Source organism: Agelaius tricolor, unplaced genomic scaffold, assembly GCF_023055355.1.
Source record: "Agelaius tricolor isolate 1412-34295 unplaced genomic scaffold, bAgeTri1.0.p SCAF_4, whole genome shotgun sequence".
Taxonomy (NCBI): Eukaryota; Metazoa; Chordata; class Aves; order Passeriformes; family Icteridae; genus Agelaius; species Agelaius tricolor.
Genome location: NW_027269264.1, coordinates 44,762,082 through 44,781,559, shown reverse-complemented (window position 1 = coordinate 44,781,559; position 19,478 = coordinate 44,762,082). Strand labels below are relative to the sequence as shown.

Genomic DNA, 19,478 nt, shown 5'->3' with positions numbered 1-19,478 from the left:
CACCGTGGACACAGCATGGACAGCATGGACACTCACATCATGGACACAGCATGGACAGCATGGACACTCACAGCATGGACACAGCATGGACAGCATGGACACAGCATGGACAGCATGGACAGCATGGACACACCATGGACACACCATGGACACTCACAGCATGGACACACCATGGACACTCATACCATCCTGTGGTATTGCAGGGTCCCTACAATAACCAAGTCAAAAGAACACTCCCAGTGCAATGGCCCCACGGGACAGTCCATGTACACCCCTAACATAACAGCACAGCCTGTGTCTAATATATGGCTCCACCCCAGAACCCCAAACTGTGCTTAAAAAGCCTCCCACATGAAAAGCCTTAAATGAAGCAATGAAGCCATAAAACAAGAATACAGGTACCAGAGCTTTATTAGATGTTTCACTGGATACAAAGAAACTGAATTTTATATTACTTTTTTTACTCTAAATACACATTCTTGTCATAAAAATTCACATTTGCTATACAGAACTGTAGGCATTTTTAACACAACATTTATTAAAGTACCATTAAACAGATCCTAAAACGAGAAGGTGCAGCTCTGTGAACCTTTGTGGGCACAACACACAGGGAGCTCCATGTTCTCAGTGTTACACAATCATCCTTCCCACCAAAAAGGAGACAAGTCATTCAAATGCATTAACGCTCACTGGGAATAATAAGGCTTCTGTACAGAGACCCTGAACAGTGTCAGGAGGCAGTGTGGCAATAACATGCTAAAAATCATCACCTAGATGATACTAAACTACTGATGACTGAGGCAGTCAAAAACTTAACTGTCCTGGCAAGCCCATATAATTTTTCTTTTTCTTTTTAAAATTGTGTTTTCAACCACGTATTTTTATTTTCAGTAATAGTAATTACAAATAACTCCAGGATTCTGCTTTAAGGATCCCCGCTTCACAGCAAAACTAATTGCAGCTACTTGAGGAATTTCTTCCAATCAAACTGACCTCTGTAGGACCAAAGACCGAAGGAGAGATTATTATATGCAATCTTGCTGCAGAAACCCCTAAGTGCACGTCCCTCTGAGGAGATACTCATTGGCAAAGGTGATGCCTCTTCAAGAGGATGTGTGTGCATAACTTGGAGTGTGGATAAACCATCCTGGGACATCAGATGAGGCCCACTTCCAGCTTTTAGCCCCACATACTTAACACCTTTTACAACCATGTGGACTGCTATGATGCACTGAGGCTGACAAATATCTAATATTCACAGCTGGCAGGTAAAGGGATGTTATGCACAAGTCCAGATAAGCAGCACTGAGCAGAGGCAAAGGAGAGAAGTGGGAAGATGCTGCATTTTAACTGGACAACTGAAGAGGCTCTGAAATCAGACTTGTGCCTTCCCTCAGTCACTGTTCAGGTGGATCTGACTGAAGCTGACCTCATACCAAAGGTGCTGCTGGAGGGCAGGCACCCTACTCCAACCAGCCAGGCACAAGGTGGGCGCTCCCGGTGCTTAGTTAGTACCTCTATTCTAATTACTCTTGGAATCAGGCATCTTAAATATAAACCATGAAGGGAAAAAGCCAGGTCTAGCTGTGGGAATAGTATAGGAGTCATAGCTGTAGGCAATGTAGAAATTCCTAAGTAGGTCCTGCAGGGACAGAGACTTATTAGAGGTTTTTAATTTAAAGCTGCCACAATTCCTGAAAGCAGAATGCTGTACATGGGCAGGCCAGGCCATGCTGATCAGCCTATGGCATTCACAATTTTTACATAAGGATTTTTTTGTTTTGTTTTGATAGGTCCCCTACACTGGAGCAAAGTTCAAAGCTCTTCCTGCAAATTTAAAGCTATGTTCCAACACAGGACATGAGCAATATTGCATAGCATCCAGGCACTTCCTTAAAGCCAGGATATCCCCATCCTCCTATCATGACTATGTTCCAGAAGATGAATTTGAGGCCACTCAATTACATGATCACAATTCCTGCTGGCATCAGCAGGGGCTGTGTGTGCGCAGAAGTGATTTGATCTGTAACACACTGGAAACCATGTCTTTGCCACCTTATACAGTCAAGGCAGTTGATCAGGCAAACACCTATTCTGTATTTACAAATCTGTAAGTGAGCTCCAAGTAACTTCAACTTTAACTCTTTCATGCCAGAAAGTGAGGGAGTCAGCTCTAGGGACAACCCTTGGTAACATCTGAAACAGAACCGATAATTATGAGATTTAACAATATTATCCTAATGCATTAAGGCAGGTCACATAACTGCCCTTTTCCTTTAGGATTAATTATTATTTCCTTGTACACTGTAGACAATCCATAATCCCATTTACACACATATCTACGAAACAGCAGCACAGTAAAAACTAAATAGACCACTGAACTCCAAATACTTGTAATCAATACATTACACATACTATACAGCATATTTTAACCTCATCATTGGGTAAACATATACAATTCAGAACAACATTGACTGTATGTAACACAGAAGCTACCACTGAGATATGGCAAATACATCATACACTATTAGCTTTTACTTCACTGGAAAGGAATTTAGAACTTTGAAATGGTGTTACCTGAACTCTTGAAATCACCAAATGGCCTAATCAGTTGCTAATAACTAGTGCTTCATATACTAAATTGAAGATAAACAGCACTGGAACTGTGTTTTCAGGGCACTCTGCTTTCTTTTTTTTTTGTGGAATTAAGCTCCACAATTTTAAATTTGATTTGCAACACAGCCTATAATTACTACACAGTGACTCTCTGCTCACTCTCATCTCAGGGTAAAGGCTTAGTAACTACTTTGAAGTTAGTAGAAACTGTCTAGATTTGTATCAGTATGACAGAAAGATTGAGCCCAGCATACAGGATCATACATTCCCTCTCAGCCATGCATGCATATATATTTTTATATATATATACATGCTTACATTTAAAATCATGTTTTGAAATAGCAGGACCTACAAAACCAGTAATGTATTCAACAGCAAAAGAATTCAAATAACCCATTAATTCTAAAACTACGCTCCTGTGGTCTGATTCCGATTCACCCCTCACCACACAAGGCAGGAAACACTCTCCAGGAACCACCTCCTGTTTGGACTGGATTTCTGCAGGTTAGATCAGTATGGAACAAAGATGTCTCAGCATGTGTAAACTGAAAAATGGAGCCAGGTGGGTTTACACAGCTGAGACATTCCATTTGTGCAGCACAGTTGCCATTTTCCAAGTATGGGTAAAAAGAAAGGATTAAGTAATCACATGAAACTGCCAGAAAACAACAGCACTTGATGTATACATGATGAACATAGGGAGGGGGAAAATAAGCAGAAGAAGGAAAAAATGTTTTGGCAGTGAATGACATGACAGTTTGAGTAAGTAGATGCTTATACAGAATAATGTAGACAGGTATTTTTCCTTGATGGGCTGATTACAGTCAACTAATTTCCCATGCAAGATTCCTCATAATACATATGAAGAAACCTTCCAAATTCATGGGATCAGAAAAACACATCTGACCCAACCCTGCAAGCACATTTCTGGTTGAAATCAAAGACAATTTTAGCTGCATATGGGTGGCAAAACTGGGCTCTTGAATGGTCCAGTTGTGCTGCATAGTACTTTCTGGCTTGTTCTTTTTTGGCAAGATCCCCAAACAACATCAACAGGGAGTCTATCAGGACTTACAGTTTTAGGCCCTCTCAGATGAAATCTTCAGAAGAGCATGGATAGTATATCCCCACATGCACTTTTTTCTTTTAGTGATTAAGGCAAGTTTGTTTACCTGTTCCTACCATAAAGTGCTGTGCTTCTCCAATAGAAAGATCGACAGCTAAATGAAAATATATTTTTTCTGACCAGAATTTAAGATTTTGCTAGCATTCTTCCCCATTAATGGACAAATGATAGAATTTGTCTATTATTGTTTCTTGTCAGAGGATTCTTTTTTGCTTTGCTTTTACTTTTTATTTATTTCCAAATGAGAATTAGAATAAAATTGACACTAAGCGAACATTTCATAACAATACTAACAAACTCTAGATAGCTCTATACTTATTCATATATACAGGCACACACACATACACTTTTTAAAATACAGCAAAGCATTTGCCTTGAGTACATCTCTGAGCAAGCGAAAAGCCTGGTGTGTCTGGTGTGTGTTTGAGCAGGGGTACCAGCAGAAACCTGGTGCTGATGCTCTCAGATGCAACAGGTTTTCAGCCAGAATCAAAAAAAAAAAAAAAAAAAGAAAAGAAAAAAAATGAAGAAAAAAAAAAAGGAATCTAATTTTCACACCACCCAATGATTTGGACCACTTCACTGTATTAAAATTATAGATCAACTCTTTTGGCTATATTTGAGCAGCTGAAGAGTCACAGGAGGAATCTGGAAACAACCAACTCCAGCCAAATGGAAAATAGAGCATTTTACACTATACTGCCAGTAAATAAGCAAACATTTTCATATTTTTATGTAGGACATCCACATAGGACTGGGTTCAAAATTTATTTTCACGTTTTATTTTATATATCTGTTACATAAATTTTACTGGGAGAGCCTGTGGAAACCAGAAACAAAGACTATCAAGCCACTCAACAGCTTGCTTAGTTGTGGATGAAAGCATTAAAGTCATACCCCTTGTTCAACAAAACCATGACTTATGACTCTAGTAAATTTTTGACATGGTCTGGATGAAGTTTAAATTCCATAAAAAGCCTAACTAGCTTAGATCACAGATTTCATTTGGGATGACTTGTACAGCCCTAACCTATACAGAAGAGAATGCTACTGAAAGAGCCATCATGACTTCACAACAGCTGCATGCATTTTTTTCAAACAAATTTATAGTAGTCCTGTCCATAACCCCAAAGACATTATGCAAGTGTACAAGGATGCATGTGTTATACATACACATTTAAATGTGTCATTATACTACACATACATAAAGAAATTATTCTACACTCACATGTGCATACACTTTTTCCAAGTACAAAACAGCAGGAAGTGTTCTTTTTATTTCACTCCCTAAACTAAAGCCAAGAAACCCCCTATAATGCTTGTTACCTATCTGTTCAATATGGCCATTTCTGAATTTCTAAACTCTGATGGGAGACAGTAGTCATCATCATCTGACAGAAAAGAGCAATGGACTGTATGATGCAATTCTCTTCTCACTCAACCAAAAGTTCTAGTAATATAAAGTGAAATGTGACCTTAATTCTATCCCATAAATCCTTGCAATATTTCAAACATTTCCTTGTGAGATGTTATAGCATCTATTGTTTTGTACAGATGAGATGTTTTATTTTCCAAAGTCGTGTACGTGTCTATTGATGTGTCCAGGAGATGAGACTACCTGTAGTTTATCCAGTTAGGTGTCATACAGTTGCAATGCTCTCATTTTATAAATTACTAAATTTTCCATTTACCTGTTATATATGTTTTTTTAAAGCTAGAATGATCAGTAATTTAGTTTCTGGAACAGTGCCATTCAGTAGATTTTCAATCTTGTGTTATGCAGTATTGTATCCCACAAACAATTTAAGGATTATAGAGTACTGCTATTAGCTAAAATTGAACTACTGAATTCTTTAGTACAGGAACTTTTCACTGATGAAACTGGCACTGATTTTTTGTAATCAGTGGAAAAGTGTTCTGCTCATAGCTGCCTTAAAGAGAAGCTTAGACCGCATCTATTTTTAAGTGCAGTTTCAGTCTTGCAGAAATCAGGTTTCCACCACGGGACAAAATACTGTACATGTTAGGAGTATGCACAACTCACCTTATGCTCAATCCATGCTAAACAAAGTCATTTCCATATTCAGGGCACTGGATCAGGCTCTTACATAAGATTAATCCTGGGAAGAAGTGGCACTCAAAGCTGGCCTGTGTTCCTGATGGAACCAGGGAAAATATGGACAAGCAGCTGTCCCTTGGAGGCTCATATTGTGACCAGTGTTTTTTAATATCTTCATTAATGATGTAGATGAGGAATCAAGTGCACCCTCAGCATATTTACAGGTAACACCAAGCTGAGTGGTGCTGTTGACACACCTTCAGGATGGGATACCATCCAGATGAATGTGGGCAAGCTCAAGAAGTGTGTCCATGGGAATTTCACATGGTTTAACAAAACTGAGTGCATGGGCAGCCCCTGGTACCAGCACAGGCTGGGCATGAACAGCCCCAGAGCAGCCCTGCCCAGAAGGGCTTGGGGGTGCTGTGGGTGAGAGGCTGCACATGGCCCAGCCATGGCACTCACAGCCCAGAGAGCCAAACGTGTCCTGGGCTGCATCCAGAGCCCCGTGGGCAGCAGGGCAGGGAGGGGATTCTGCCCCTCTGCTCTGCTCTGCTGAGACCCACCTGGAGCACTGCATCCAGAGCTGGGCTCCCAGCACAGGAGGGAGAGGGACCTGCTGGAGCCAGCCCAGAGGAGGCCATGAAGTTGATTAGAGGGATGGAACAACTCTCCTATGAGGAAAGGCTGAGAGAATTGGGATTGTTCCATCTGGAGAAGAGAAGGCTTTGGAGTGACCTAATTTTGGCCATCCAGTACCTGATGGGAGTCTACAAGAAAGGTGGAGAGAGACTTTTTACAAGAGCATGTAGTGACAGACAAGGGGGAGCGGCTACTGAGAGTGGGTTTAGATTAGATATTAGGAAAAATTCTTTGCTGTGAGGGTGATGAGGCACTAGAACATGTAGCCAAGAGAAGCTGTGGATGCCCCATGCCTGAAAATGTGTAAAGCAAGGCTTTGGATGGAGCACGGAGCAACCTGGTCTAGTGAAAAGTGTCCTGCCAATGGCCAGAGTGTCAGAACGAAATTATCTTTAAGGTTCCAACCCAGGCCTTTCTGTGATTACAGAGTTAGGCCAGTATCACATACTTGCTGGCTTGACCTGAGGCAGAGACATTGGAAAATCCCATTTTGAGAATGAAAAGCAAGCAGGATTCCATCTGTGCTTTGTGCAAGCTACACAGTACATGATGTTTACTGTCCACTGATTATGGTACATAGCACGTCACGTTTACTGTCCACTGATTATGCATGTGTTAGAAGCATGACTTTGGATTTACATTACAAAGGCATTTAAACCTGCAGCTCATTGATAAATATGATCAGTTAAACCACCTAACAGATGAAATGTAGCAGCTTAAAATTTTTGTACCAGATATACTGTCCTCAGTCTGCTGGTGCAATGCTCACACCGTTGGGAATCCTGCTGCAAGCAGGAAGAGGACAATATATACATCCCCTTGCTCTGAAAACAACAAATTTCTTGGCACTGTTCATAACCACAGAAGACACATGAATCACATTTGGTACCTCATGGAGAACCTGTAAATGGCCTTCTTTTATCAAACACTGTAAACATGTTTAGTTTTGCTCTTCACACTAAACACAAATATGAAAAATGATCATAAATGATGAAAACATTTCCCTTATGCCCACCCACTAAAGCCCTAAACATCTCAGTGTGTTACAAGAAGATGAGTGTTTTACAATAGAATCCTTCTAGAATACAATCTTTCTTTTTTTTCAAATTCTGAATAACGCAACAACACACATATCACAGTACTATCAAGTAGTGTCATCTTCACCTTCATCCAGAGAATAGTTGAGCTTTATGACTGTGCTGATAAAGTCACCAAGTTCTACAAAATCTGCAGTGATAATATTCACACCACTCTCTCCTGCCTTCTGACTTCGGACCCACTCCATCATTGCAGGAAGAGCCCTGAGGAGAAAAGAGGAACAATAATTACTCATAAATCAGTGAGACAAATGCATCAAGGCAGGATCTACTGACAGTGTCTCCCATTAATCTTACTTGGTTCCTAAGGGAAAGAAACCAAGTGAGACAGGACACAGGTGACTGCTCAAGCTTTTTAAAAATTCTTTTTAATCTTCATTCTCTGGGGAAATAGTATGTTGACTGCACTTCAACTTCTCAGTGGAAAAGAATGGAAGGAAGATAATGCAGGCTTAGAGTAATTATTGATTTTGCCTAGGCACAAGGCAAAATTGGACCATGGACCAGATACTTTTTGATATCATCAAAATATGACTCCAAGGGATTTGCTTATGGAAAAAACAGTAACAGAGAACTCAAGCCATCTGCAAAGCATGCTTGACACACACAAGGAAATGCTGAAAATAGTATTTTGAGGAACACAGAAACAACCATGATTCCTACAGTATAAGTACAGCATAAAAAAATCCTTTCTTCACCAGTGCTGATACCCAAGCCATGAATTAATTAGACTTAATCATAAACCAGTGGTTGGTAACTGAAACAGAAAGCACCACAGTCATATCAACTCTTTTCTAAGATGGCAGATTTTAATTATGTCAGATCCTTAGCACAGGAATACCAGGGTCTAAAGGATATCTGCCTAACTGTGCTTCTGAATATAAAGAAATTTTTCTGACATTTTTCCGTGCGAATACAAACTAACAATCACAAGAAACATCTGTGAGAAAAATAAAAGGCTCCTTAGTCCTGCTGAGGCTGTCAAGCAGCAAAATCCAGGATTTAGGAGAAAGAAGTTAACAGAGTTCCAAAAAAATAAGGTACACATTTTTCAGAGAAAGTGTATTTTTCAGAGAAAGGGCATTTTTCAGAGAAAGGGTAATTGACCATTGGTATAAAATCCCAATGACTGTGACAAACTCTGCAGCAGTCTTTAAATCAAGCCTGGATATCGTTCCAAAATTATACTTTTGGTCAACCTCAAGCTGCTGAGTTAAATAAAAGAACCTAAAGTCTGGGCAGGACTGCAGTCAGTTTAGATGAACATTTTGTTCTCCCTTTGCCTTAAGATCTATAAATCTGTGGTTTCCCCTAAACCAGCATGTTGTGCAGCCTTTTTCACAGACACAAGGTACATGGAAAATTTTGGTCTGAGAGTAATTTAAATGAAGGTGAACATGTTGAACCTACATCTTTTCTCACAAGCGTTAGGAAAACTGGTCTAAAGAAAAGAGAACTATTTGCAGAAAGAGATTGTACTTGTCAGTGGCTACTAGAATCAGTCAGTTTTAAAAATAATTTAATACGGAATAAAACCTAAGCAGCTAAAATTATTCCTCTATGTGATTTCACAGAAGAATACCAAGGTTTTATTTCACCAAAATGTACTTGAATCTACTGTAAGATCCACATATCAGCAATACATTTTATTTCAGTCATTGATTCAGTATGACTGAAGCACTTGTATGTATGCACACAGCTCATAAAACCAGACTCAGGCATTCTGCTGTTTATGAACCCAGCCAGCCCTTCAGATATAAGTTTATGTAATGCTGAAAAGCTGCACTCTGTACAGCTGTAACGGGACACAGGTCAGGCATTAAATACCTGGCAATGCCTGTACTGCTTGAAAAGATCTGCAATCAACCAGAACCAGAACAGATCTCAGCAGAACAGCACAGACCACCAAGGTGACAAAAGGCAGCTCACAGCAGCTGTAAACTCCACTGCATCTTCATATGTGAAAAGTACTGCTGAACTCTGCTCAAAGATACAAAGTCAAACCTACGAGATGGCAGTATGTTCTTTTGTATTTAATACCTGCCTATTTAAGCCCAAAGAGTTAGAGGTTTAAAGGTCAACTGATTCATTGTAGGCAGGCACAAATCCTTCCTTCCTTCCTTCCTTCCTTCCTTCCTTCCTTCCTTCCTTCCTTCCTTCCTTCCTTCCTTCCGCCACTTCCGCCACTTCCGCCACTTCCGCCACTTCCGCCACTTCCGCCACTTCCGCCACTTCCTTCCGCCACTTCCTTCCTTCCGCCACTTCCTTCCTTCCTTCCTTCCTTCCGCCACTTCCGCCACTTCCTTCCTTCCGCCACTTCCTTCCTTCCTTCCGCCACTTCCGCCCCTTCCTTCCTTCCTTCCTTCCTTCCTTCCTTCCTTCCTTCCGCCACTTCCGCCACTTCCGCCACTTCCGCCACTTCCGCCACTTCCGCCACTTCCGCCACTTCCGCCACTTCCTTCCGCCACTTCCTTCCTTCCTTCCTTCCGCCACTTCCTTCCGCCACTTCCTTCCTTCCTGCCTTCCTTCCTGCCTTCCTTCCTTCCTTCCTCCCTCCCTCCCTCCCTGCCTCCTTTCCTTCCTTGTAACCTTGGTATTTTACTCCCCATCCTCCCTTCCTTATAACCTCGGTATTTTACTCCCCATTGAGGCATAATTAACTCCTTTTGGTGTCTTTTACATCTGAAACTGGTTGTGATGTCATTCTTTCTTCACACCTTACAGTTTGCTGTCCATACACTTACCCATATGGACCAAAATACTGTTTTCCTTTTCCTGATGTGTTCTTAGTAAGTCAGACCCTGTCAAAAAGTCATGCCTCCTTTTGATCAGTGCTTTATCCTACAGTAAGCCTGCCTTGCCATTTCATCCACAGCTGGCTTTGTTAGTTGAATGGGTTATTTTTGTTTTACTGATATTTCATACAGGACACAGTTGCATGACCCTCTGCTCATATGTAAATTGCTAGATAAAGTCACGGAAATCTTTTGTTCATGAGACTAGAAAGCATTTAAAGATAAGTCAGAAATGAATCACATTATCAAACAAAAAGCTTATTTGCATAGCAATGCCAAATAACACAATCCTATTTAAAAAAAAGATAGCTGAAGAAAACATTCCACTGACCTTAAAGATTTGATGTCAGGTCTATAGTTCTCTTTATGACAAAAGTTAATGCAAAAACCACACAGATGATCTCTTCCCCATGTGCCATCCTGAGAGTGGATTACACCAATGACTCTAAAAACCTCATGTTGTTCAGTTTCAGTGTTTATCTGAAATGCTCACAATAATTATTAGAATAAGCCTGCTTTAATATTCCTTGGGGTGCCTTTGTGGTAGCAGTACAAACCTTGCTCACCCTGCCTTGTAATTTCAAAATTGTGCCTCAAACTAGTGATTGTTCTCACCAAGGGTTTTACTCAGGTGAACAAACCACCTATATGACTGAGCTCACAAAAGACCAGTACCTACCATAGCCCTCATAAATATTCTTATGTGGTTCTCTGTCAGACATGAGGGAAGCTTCTAGAAGCTTCTCACAGAAGCCATCCCTGTAGCATCCCCCTCTACCAAAACCATGCTACTCAAACTCAACCCATCTTGCTGGGAAGGTAAGAAATTATTTTATGCATAAGCATATAGGCAGAAGCCTCTCAGCCTGCAAACCCTAGGAGCATCACTGCCTCTGTGTTAGGCAGGTCCTGGCTCTCCTGTGGAGGATTTCTTTAGGGTGCCTCCCACAGCTGGTACAGTCCAGCCCTTATGGCCATTCCCAGTTCTCACAAGGAATCATTTCTAACCCCTCTGGGTTCCAAAGCCACCGTGTCACCCAGAGCCACATGCACAGAAGGTGCTGCTTGTCTTTGCACAGAGCCAGGGAGGAGAGCAGGCGTGCTCCTCCACAAGAGCTGTGCCAGGAGAAAGAGAGGAGTCCTCTCCTCTTACCTCTCTTCCTGTTTTCATTCTGCTGCAGTTCCTCTGACCTGGGCTGGAGTTGGCCAGATCTGATCCTGCCAAGCCAGTGCAGCACTGCCCCACAAACCAGCATTTGAAGTCAATTACTTTTTCCACATCCCTGGTGGAAGAAGAGGGGTTAATGGAAACAGTAGTCCAGGGAGGGCAAAGACACAAGGCTGGGGGGCTTGAGTACTGGCAGGGAAGAAGGTGAATGGCATGTTACCTCAATTTGACTATGGATTGAGATCAGGAATCCTCGTGATAAATTTTCTGGCCTGAAGGAATGTGTAGAGTATCTCATTTCCTTTCACAAACTGGAAATGAGGAGGTGCCAGACAGCTGCCCCTCACTGCCAGGATGGTGGGTGTGAAGCCATGTGACTGACTGATGTGGAAGGACCTCATGGGAAGGGCTGTGGGCCAACCCCAGCCACCACCACTGCACCTCCACAGAAGCAGACAGATCCACCACCCGTGATGCCCAGCAGCCTTCTGGAGAAGCATTTCCACCTGCCAAAGTCTGCATGAGAAGGGGGGGAGTAGAGGAGATCTGGGTGGTAGGGACCTACCTATGCTGGACAATGCAAAGTCACACAGAGGTGCTTTATGTGGCTGTATTTCTTCTGAGATCTAAGTTTATATCTCAGGTGGCACCTCACTAGGTTAGTCAGAGGTACTCATAACTTGGGCATGACCTGGGTATCAAGATGGTTTACACCATGACTGCAAGCATGCCTTATTTCACCACTCTCAGCTGTTTTGTTATTTTTGAGGGGCCATATACTTTCTTATACAGCATTGCTACAGCAATTTTCACTTACAACCCAGTAAAATCTAGGCTCAGCTTTGACACTTATTTTATTACGTCTATTTTCCCCGTTCTGCTTGCTTGCTTATATAAACACAAATGTGCACATATTTAAGTTTTTCTCCTCTTTCAGGAACCATTTTCTGATGCATTAGAGATCTGCTGAGAAATACTGACCTCAACTACAAAACAGGCATAGCCCTTTTAAACATTACTGAATATTCAAGACTTCTTTTTTCTTTTTTTTAATCTATCAAAGCTCTCAAGTGACTTCAATGGCATTGAATTTTGTTCAAAAATAATAATTAAGCATTCAAGTTGCTTCAGTTCAAGCAGTAAAATCATGACTCCCATTAAAAGCTTTCAGAAAGAAAATATGACCTAATTATTTGTATTAAGATTTGCTTTTAAAAAACTGTTCTTAGGCTATTTTAGTTCAGAAAGAGGGTTGGTTATTTGGTATTTTTAATGCCTGAGTCATGAAAACCCAACAATGTGACAGAAGACTAATGACAGCAGTGCTGTAAGAAAGACCTCCCGTGGCAGAACAGCCGCTCCTCTCTGCAGAGCTTTCATGGGAGAGGAGAAGGATAAGCAACTTCACAAACACAAAACAGAATGGCTATTCACTATTTAATGAGAGTTTGATCACTAAAGGCAGAGAACACGTTTTCTTCTGGAGTGCAGGGAGTCAGTGCAACCTAATCCACAGTGAGAAATTGGTCCCATTCACAGGGTTTGATGCTGCCGAGCATTAAGTGCCCATTCCCAGTAACACCAGTAAGAACTGCAGCAGGTCTCCATGCCCAGGGCAAAGTGACATGTGGCATTTCTTCCCTCTCCAGTGGAGCACACACCCTGCTCCCTGCAGCCTTTTGCAAATAGGTGTTATGGCTGAACAAAACCAGCACCCCTTTGCAGGAGGCTGTGCTTACACAAGCCTGACTGAGAGTTCCTATATTCCTTAATTTCCCTGCTCTCCATTCAATTTTACCACTGTCTGCAACAACACTGAATTCTAGAGCCATAATTCAGCATATGCTCACCTTGGCTTTTCAAGGATACTGAGAATTCATCGCTCCAGTGGGAGCAGTGGATTTCCTGTGTGTCAGTGAAGCATGAAATCACGACTGGAAAGAACTTTCAAAAGTCATCCAAGTTCATCCAGCCCACCTTGAACAGGATCAGCTGCACTAAGATCAGTGATACAAACCACTTCCCGTTCAGTTTAATCTATTTAAAAGCCCCCAGTGAGGGAGAATACCTTTCCGTGTATTCAGAGCACCCCCATACAGAAATCCTTATACACTCTCATTTGTTTCACCTGGAGCACCCAGAAATAATGGCATTGTGGCACGCTGCTCAGGAGTGTTCACCATGCCCTCATTCTGCTCCTGCTGAGTTTTACTCGGCATCTGTAAATAAGTTTCCCTGCAAAGGATGAGCCTGAGGTACCATTCCACAGTACAACATTCTACCATAATTTTCACTGTGGCAAAACTACTTTAAAAGGTTATCCTCTTTTATATGCTAGCCGTTTGTTTCCACTCCCTGATCAAAATTTACAATTCTCTCAGTTGTGCTAATAGACCTGTAGAGACAAAATTAACACAGCACATAGAAATAGTCTGAATTAACAGAAACAGAACAAGTGGTTTTGCTCTCCCTCTGTTCCTGATCATTGACAAGTTTTGGTTTGTAACATGTCCTCACTAATTGTTGAAATGTGACAAACAAGGAGCAAATGAACTGAAGCACAGAGATTTACATGAGCTCAGTACAAAAAGGCTGGAAAGGAACTCCTCAGATGCACTTCCACAACTCTTGGATCCTCTTTAGGCAGCAGTCGCATTGCCATAAAATTGGCACCACCAAGGTCAGATTGACCCAAACCAGAAAATTTGGGCAACATTGAGTGGGAATTGCTTTCCCTGGACCTTGAGTGGTCGTTACATAATGTAGGTTGTTCTTGCAACATGAGCTGCCATGTTGCAAGAACAACATACATTAATATCTAACAACCTTGAATTTATTCTTCTGAAAAACTTGTCTTAATTTAGTCATCCTCAATTGCTTTATACAATTTGGAAATGCATCCATTCAAATGACACAGACAAGCATGCTGGGGTCACATGCATCTTTTAACGTAATTATTTTAGCAGCATACTCCTTAGAGTTGCCATGGGCCAGATGTCTTCCTTCTCAGATTGGTGTTGGCTTTCTGGGTTTCATTTATAAAATCAATTTGTTAAACCTACATCTTGTACAAAAATGTAATGGGATATTTAATAGCAGCAAATGGTGGTTTCTGGAGATAATTAATGTTCAACATCCCATTTTTCCCTTTTTCCCTGTTTTTACCCATTGCATCTGGAGCACTAACTAATAGCATTAGGAATACAGGCAGGAGGAAAAAGACTCATTGGACACTGTAATATAAGAGCTGTCTTTAAGGAGACAACTCTAGTATTTTGGCTACTCTCTTGGTTAATGCAGTAGGGAACTGAAGTGGCAAAGACAGAGCTAAAAGTTTGAGCTGCTGCCATACAAACCATGGTGTTTAACTTTTACATTATGACTGAAAAAGGCTTGTAAAACCTGTAGTTACCCTTGAATGGAAAATACACAATAGCCAAAGGTTTTAAAGGAAAAGTACTACTTGCTATGAGGATGTCTCTGTTCAAAGGCTGGTTTTTCTCAGTGATTCAGCAGATCAAATTAGACAATCTCATCAACTGCTTCTCTAACCTGGAGCTGTGCAAAGCATTTGACATGGTCATGATATCCTTGCGTCTAAATTGAAGAGACATAGATTTGGTCATAGATCACTTGGTGGACAAGGAATTGGCTGGACAGCCACACTTAAAGAGCTGTAGTTAGTGGCTTAATGTCCAGGTGGAAAGCTGTGTCAAGTGGTGCTCCCCAAGGGGTGGTATTGGGACTGGTGCTGTTTAACATCTTTGCTGGTTACATGGACAGTGGGACTGAGGATTCCCTCAGCAAGTTTGCTGATGAAACTGAGCTGTGTGGGGCAATCAACAGCAATCAACACACGGGAGGGAAGGGATGGCATCCAGGGGGACCTTGACAGGCTTGAGAGGCAGGTCTGTGCAAACCTCATGAAGCTTAAAGTCCCTGCACATGGAAGGGGCTGGCATAGGATGACCTTTAAAAGGTTTCTTACAATACAACCATTATGTGATTCTATGTTAATCAGTTATCTCTTGGAGATCACAGAGCGGTGATCAGGGAGGTCAGAGCAGTGTTCAGCCATTAGCCCTTTTAACCTCTTGTAGCCCAAACACAAAGCTTGAACACTCATTACCACAGGTGCCTGGATGAGGCATATTTTATCTGTGTGAGACAGCTGGTCTTGCTCCCAGTTCCACATAGAAATCTGAGTGTTCAAGAAACATTAAAAAATTCACATAAATTACAATATGCCTGGAATATGGAAACTGGAATTGGAACTTATTCCACTCTCTGTGAAACAGAAAATCTCTGCTTTACAGAAGAAAATATCTGTCACCAATCAAAAGAACAGCTACAGGTTTGGGTTTTTTTTCCTCCCCCATTTTTTAGTTCTTTAAAAAAAGAGATATGATTTATTCATACACCTATTACACTTGAATCACTGCATTAAAGCATCCAAGTCAGGTGTTAGAATCTGACAGCAGAGCTGGAACTCCTTTGACAACAGATGTGTGTTGTAGCCATTCACAGCCAAAGCTTCCTCCACCAGACTCTGCCAAGGGTTTTGTTTTCTCCAGGAGCTGCCACTGTGTGTTATCTGGGATCTCTCAATGAGCTGTCCTGCTGAGTAACTTATTTGGGTATTCGAGGCATAGAACTGTTCAGCTACCCCCCATTCTGGAGTTTCACTTGCTACTGCTGGCTCATCTCCTTTTTACAAAACTCACATTCTTGAAAATGTGAAATTTGAATGATCAAGAAAGAAGACAGAGATTTAGAGATGAAAAAAAAAAAGTAGAAGGTAGTGCATGGAGGAAATACTTTGAAATTTAATGTGGAGAACAATGAAAGAAAATCTACCACATCAATGTAGAAGAAGTGATTTTTACAAGCATTTAGCCCTGCCCGGAACCTGAAACACAGATGAATTAGCAGAGTGATTATGAAAATCCCACCCTTTTGAGTAACAGGAAAAGTTAGTAAAAAGGTATGTAACATTAGCAGAGAAAGCAGAGCTGTTAGGTGGAGGGCAAGGTTTAGTAAGAAACTGGCTGCCAGCACTATTTCTCTGCTGTACGACTTGTAACAGAATTTCACACATCATTTCAGTTTCCACTGACATTGTTGCTACAACAAATCTAAATTACTTAAGTAAATAGATAAAACATGCCCTTTTTTCAGACTAATGGTGTAGCCTGAAAAACTGTTTCTTCCTGCAGATACCTTAAATGAAAGTGAATCTCACCAATATTTTAATTCTTTGCTATTGAATACAGAGACAACCAAAAATGAAAAATCTGCAGCTGTTTGCCATAGTATCTTATTCAGTATATTCCACAATATGTTATTCAGAAAGACATATGGAGAATAATTCATTTGGAAGGCAAAGTTGAAAAATGCAAGGAAAATAACTATATTCAAATAAGAGAAAGTTACAGTAAAAAGATGCATCTTATGGTTCCCAGGAGTTTAATACTTTCTTACTGTTTAGAATAAAGGTGAAAATGTGCTTTGTTCATGAAACATTCAGTAAACAGATTATGATGAAGCAATACACCTAATAAAGTTGAAAGGGCAAATTATAAGAGAAAGAATTGCCTCCAAAGAAGGGAAATAGTAGTTTTTCATCCCTAGTGCTTTGGACAGCAAGAAGCAAAGAATATAGTAAGGGTTTCAGGCAGCACATCCAAGTAACGGAAATTGGCATAATTACAGCTCTGATTTGAATGATGTTGTGATTAAAACAAGTCAGAAAATTAGATGGTGGAAACAAAATGACATAGGAACACACAGTTTTTCAGTTAATTAAAAATATATTAAATGTGTAGCTCATGTTCAGCACAGCCAATTAAACATTCTTTTCTCACTCTTTGGTCTCTTAAAATTGTCAAAACATTTCAATATTTCTAAAACACTAGGGTTGAAAACATCACATGTAAATGTTTTCTTACATATTTTTCTCATATACAACTAGTCTTCAAGTTTGTTCCCATTTCACAAATAGAATTAACAACATTCACAATTCTTTTTTCCCAGTACATTTAATTTAGCCCACAAACTCCTCTCTGCTGTACTTCTCTACACCTGAGGCATCACTTCTTCTGCCAGCCTGGTGCCTGGACCACAGGCACACACCTATTAACTCCTCCACAAAACCTGCTTCACCTCACCACAGAAAGGATCAAGCTGCTTATTATAATTTACACATCTTCTGGCTTCTAGCTCTGGACTCCCACAGCTAAACCATCTTTGTTAATCAGCTGGATCCCAGAGGCACTATCCTCCTAAACAGCATCCTGGGCATTGCTGTGAATCATTTACCAGGAGCAGCCTTCCCAGAGCTATTCCTCATTCTTTCTACTTAACTTTCCTCACAACCTAGAATTAACAAGCCCAAAGCATTCATATCATAAACCCTTTACTATGCCAATTATAATTATCTAAAATATAGTACCCAGGAGATATTACAAAATAGTCACTTCTCTTTTACAGTGAGAAATGTTTGTCCTGGATACAGCTGGTGGAGACAGGCTCACCAGGTTATCTTTCTGCTGAGGTGGGAACTGTGCCCCTAACACAGACTTTCCTGACTTCTCAATAATCAGTGGGGTCATGAATGAATACTGCAAGAGCACCTCTTTCCCCACCCCCACGTGGGAGTCCCCATCCCATGTCTCAAGACCAGCGTTCCCCCAGGGCTCCCACAAGCAGGCCAGTGGGGAGCAGAGCACAGTGAGTGATGTTCTCCCATCTCCAGTAAGTACCATGGTAAGGCAGGTTAGCAGCCACAACATTCTCTTGTAGAATGGTGTCTGGGAGGAACTTGCTAACTAGTGATTTCTGTTCCTTTTTCAAAAGTTGATGAAGCTCATCTTAAAAGCAGTCAGTTTTCTCACTCCCACTTTTCCAGCTGGAAAACTTCACTGTAGGGAGCCCTTCTCTCACTTCCAGCTTAAATTTATTTAGTCAGTGTTGCTCTTCTAAGAATGCTGGCCCTTAGCCTAAACTGTTTTCCCTCACTAGTATTTATTCCTGTGATATTTACAGCGAGTAGGTAATCACAGAATCTCTCAGGATTCACTGTGCCAGGATAAACAAGACAAGCTTTCTTGATGTCTTCAGCAATTCACTCCCTGTTCATCCTAGTTGGTAGTCCCTCTCTGCAGCTGTGCCAGTACTATCTACTCAGAACAAGGATGACCAAAGTTGCATTGAACATTCAAAAAGATATCCCATCATACCTCAGATGGTAGTGTCAGCATCTTTCTGTGCATGCTGTAAATGTCTAGGTGCATAACATGAGGGTACCACCCTTTCTTCTACACAGTTTCCATCAAGGGCTAAGATTTAGCCAACCACGGGTGACACTACAGCAGCTACCTTGCCTGGCAATCCCAGCTGATGAGATCCTGCTTTTACAGAGCATGCTCCCATCATCATGACATTACATTTTATACCACTGAATTTCATCTCACTTCTCCTGCAGGCATCCAGGTCTTGCTATATGTTACCCCTCAGCTTTCCTCAGTTACAATGACAGACTCTTGCTTTGCGTTAGCAGCAAACTCCCTTATTTACTGCAGAATTCAAGGTCCTTACTGGCAAAATTAAAGACAACCAGGGTTTTTGAGGAAAGCTACCATTTCTACAGTGTGGTACTTCTAACAAGTCCAACTTAATTTCTGATTTCCAAACTCCATTTCAGTTGACAATACACTACTTTACACTTTACCAGCTGCATTGTGTATTATTTTCCAGCTGCACCAGGCCATCCCAGGGATGACAAACAGGTCAAGGGAGGTAATTATGGCCCTCTGCCCCCATGAGACCTCACCTGGAGCACTGTGTCCAGCTCTCAGGTCCTCAGCACAGGAAAGACATGTACTTGTTGGAGTGGATCCAGAGGAGGCCACAAAGATGATTAGTATGATCAGTATGAGAGAGGTGGGGCTATTCTGCCTAGAGAAGAGAAGGCTTT

General features: G+C 41.2%; 1 protein-coding gene across 1 annotated transcript in view; it reads right to left on the bottom strand.

The window, feature by feature from the left end:
* Positions 1 to 393: 393 nt before the first annotated feature.
* The window catches only part of PLCXD3 (phosphatidylinositol specific phospholipase C X domain containing 3), a 79,811-nt gene continuing 60,726 nt past the window's right edge, over positions 394 to 19,478 (bottom strand). The window contains exon 3 of the mRNA XM_071425487.1: positions 394 to 7,744. Coding sequence (XP_071281588.1) covers positions 7,588 to 7,744 — 157 coding nt within the window. The 3' untranslated portion in view covers positions 394 to 7,587. The remainder of the gene's footprint in view (positions 7,745 to 19,478) is intronic.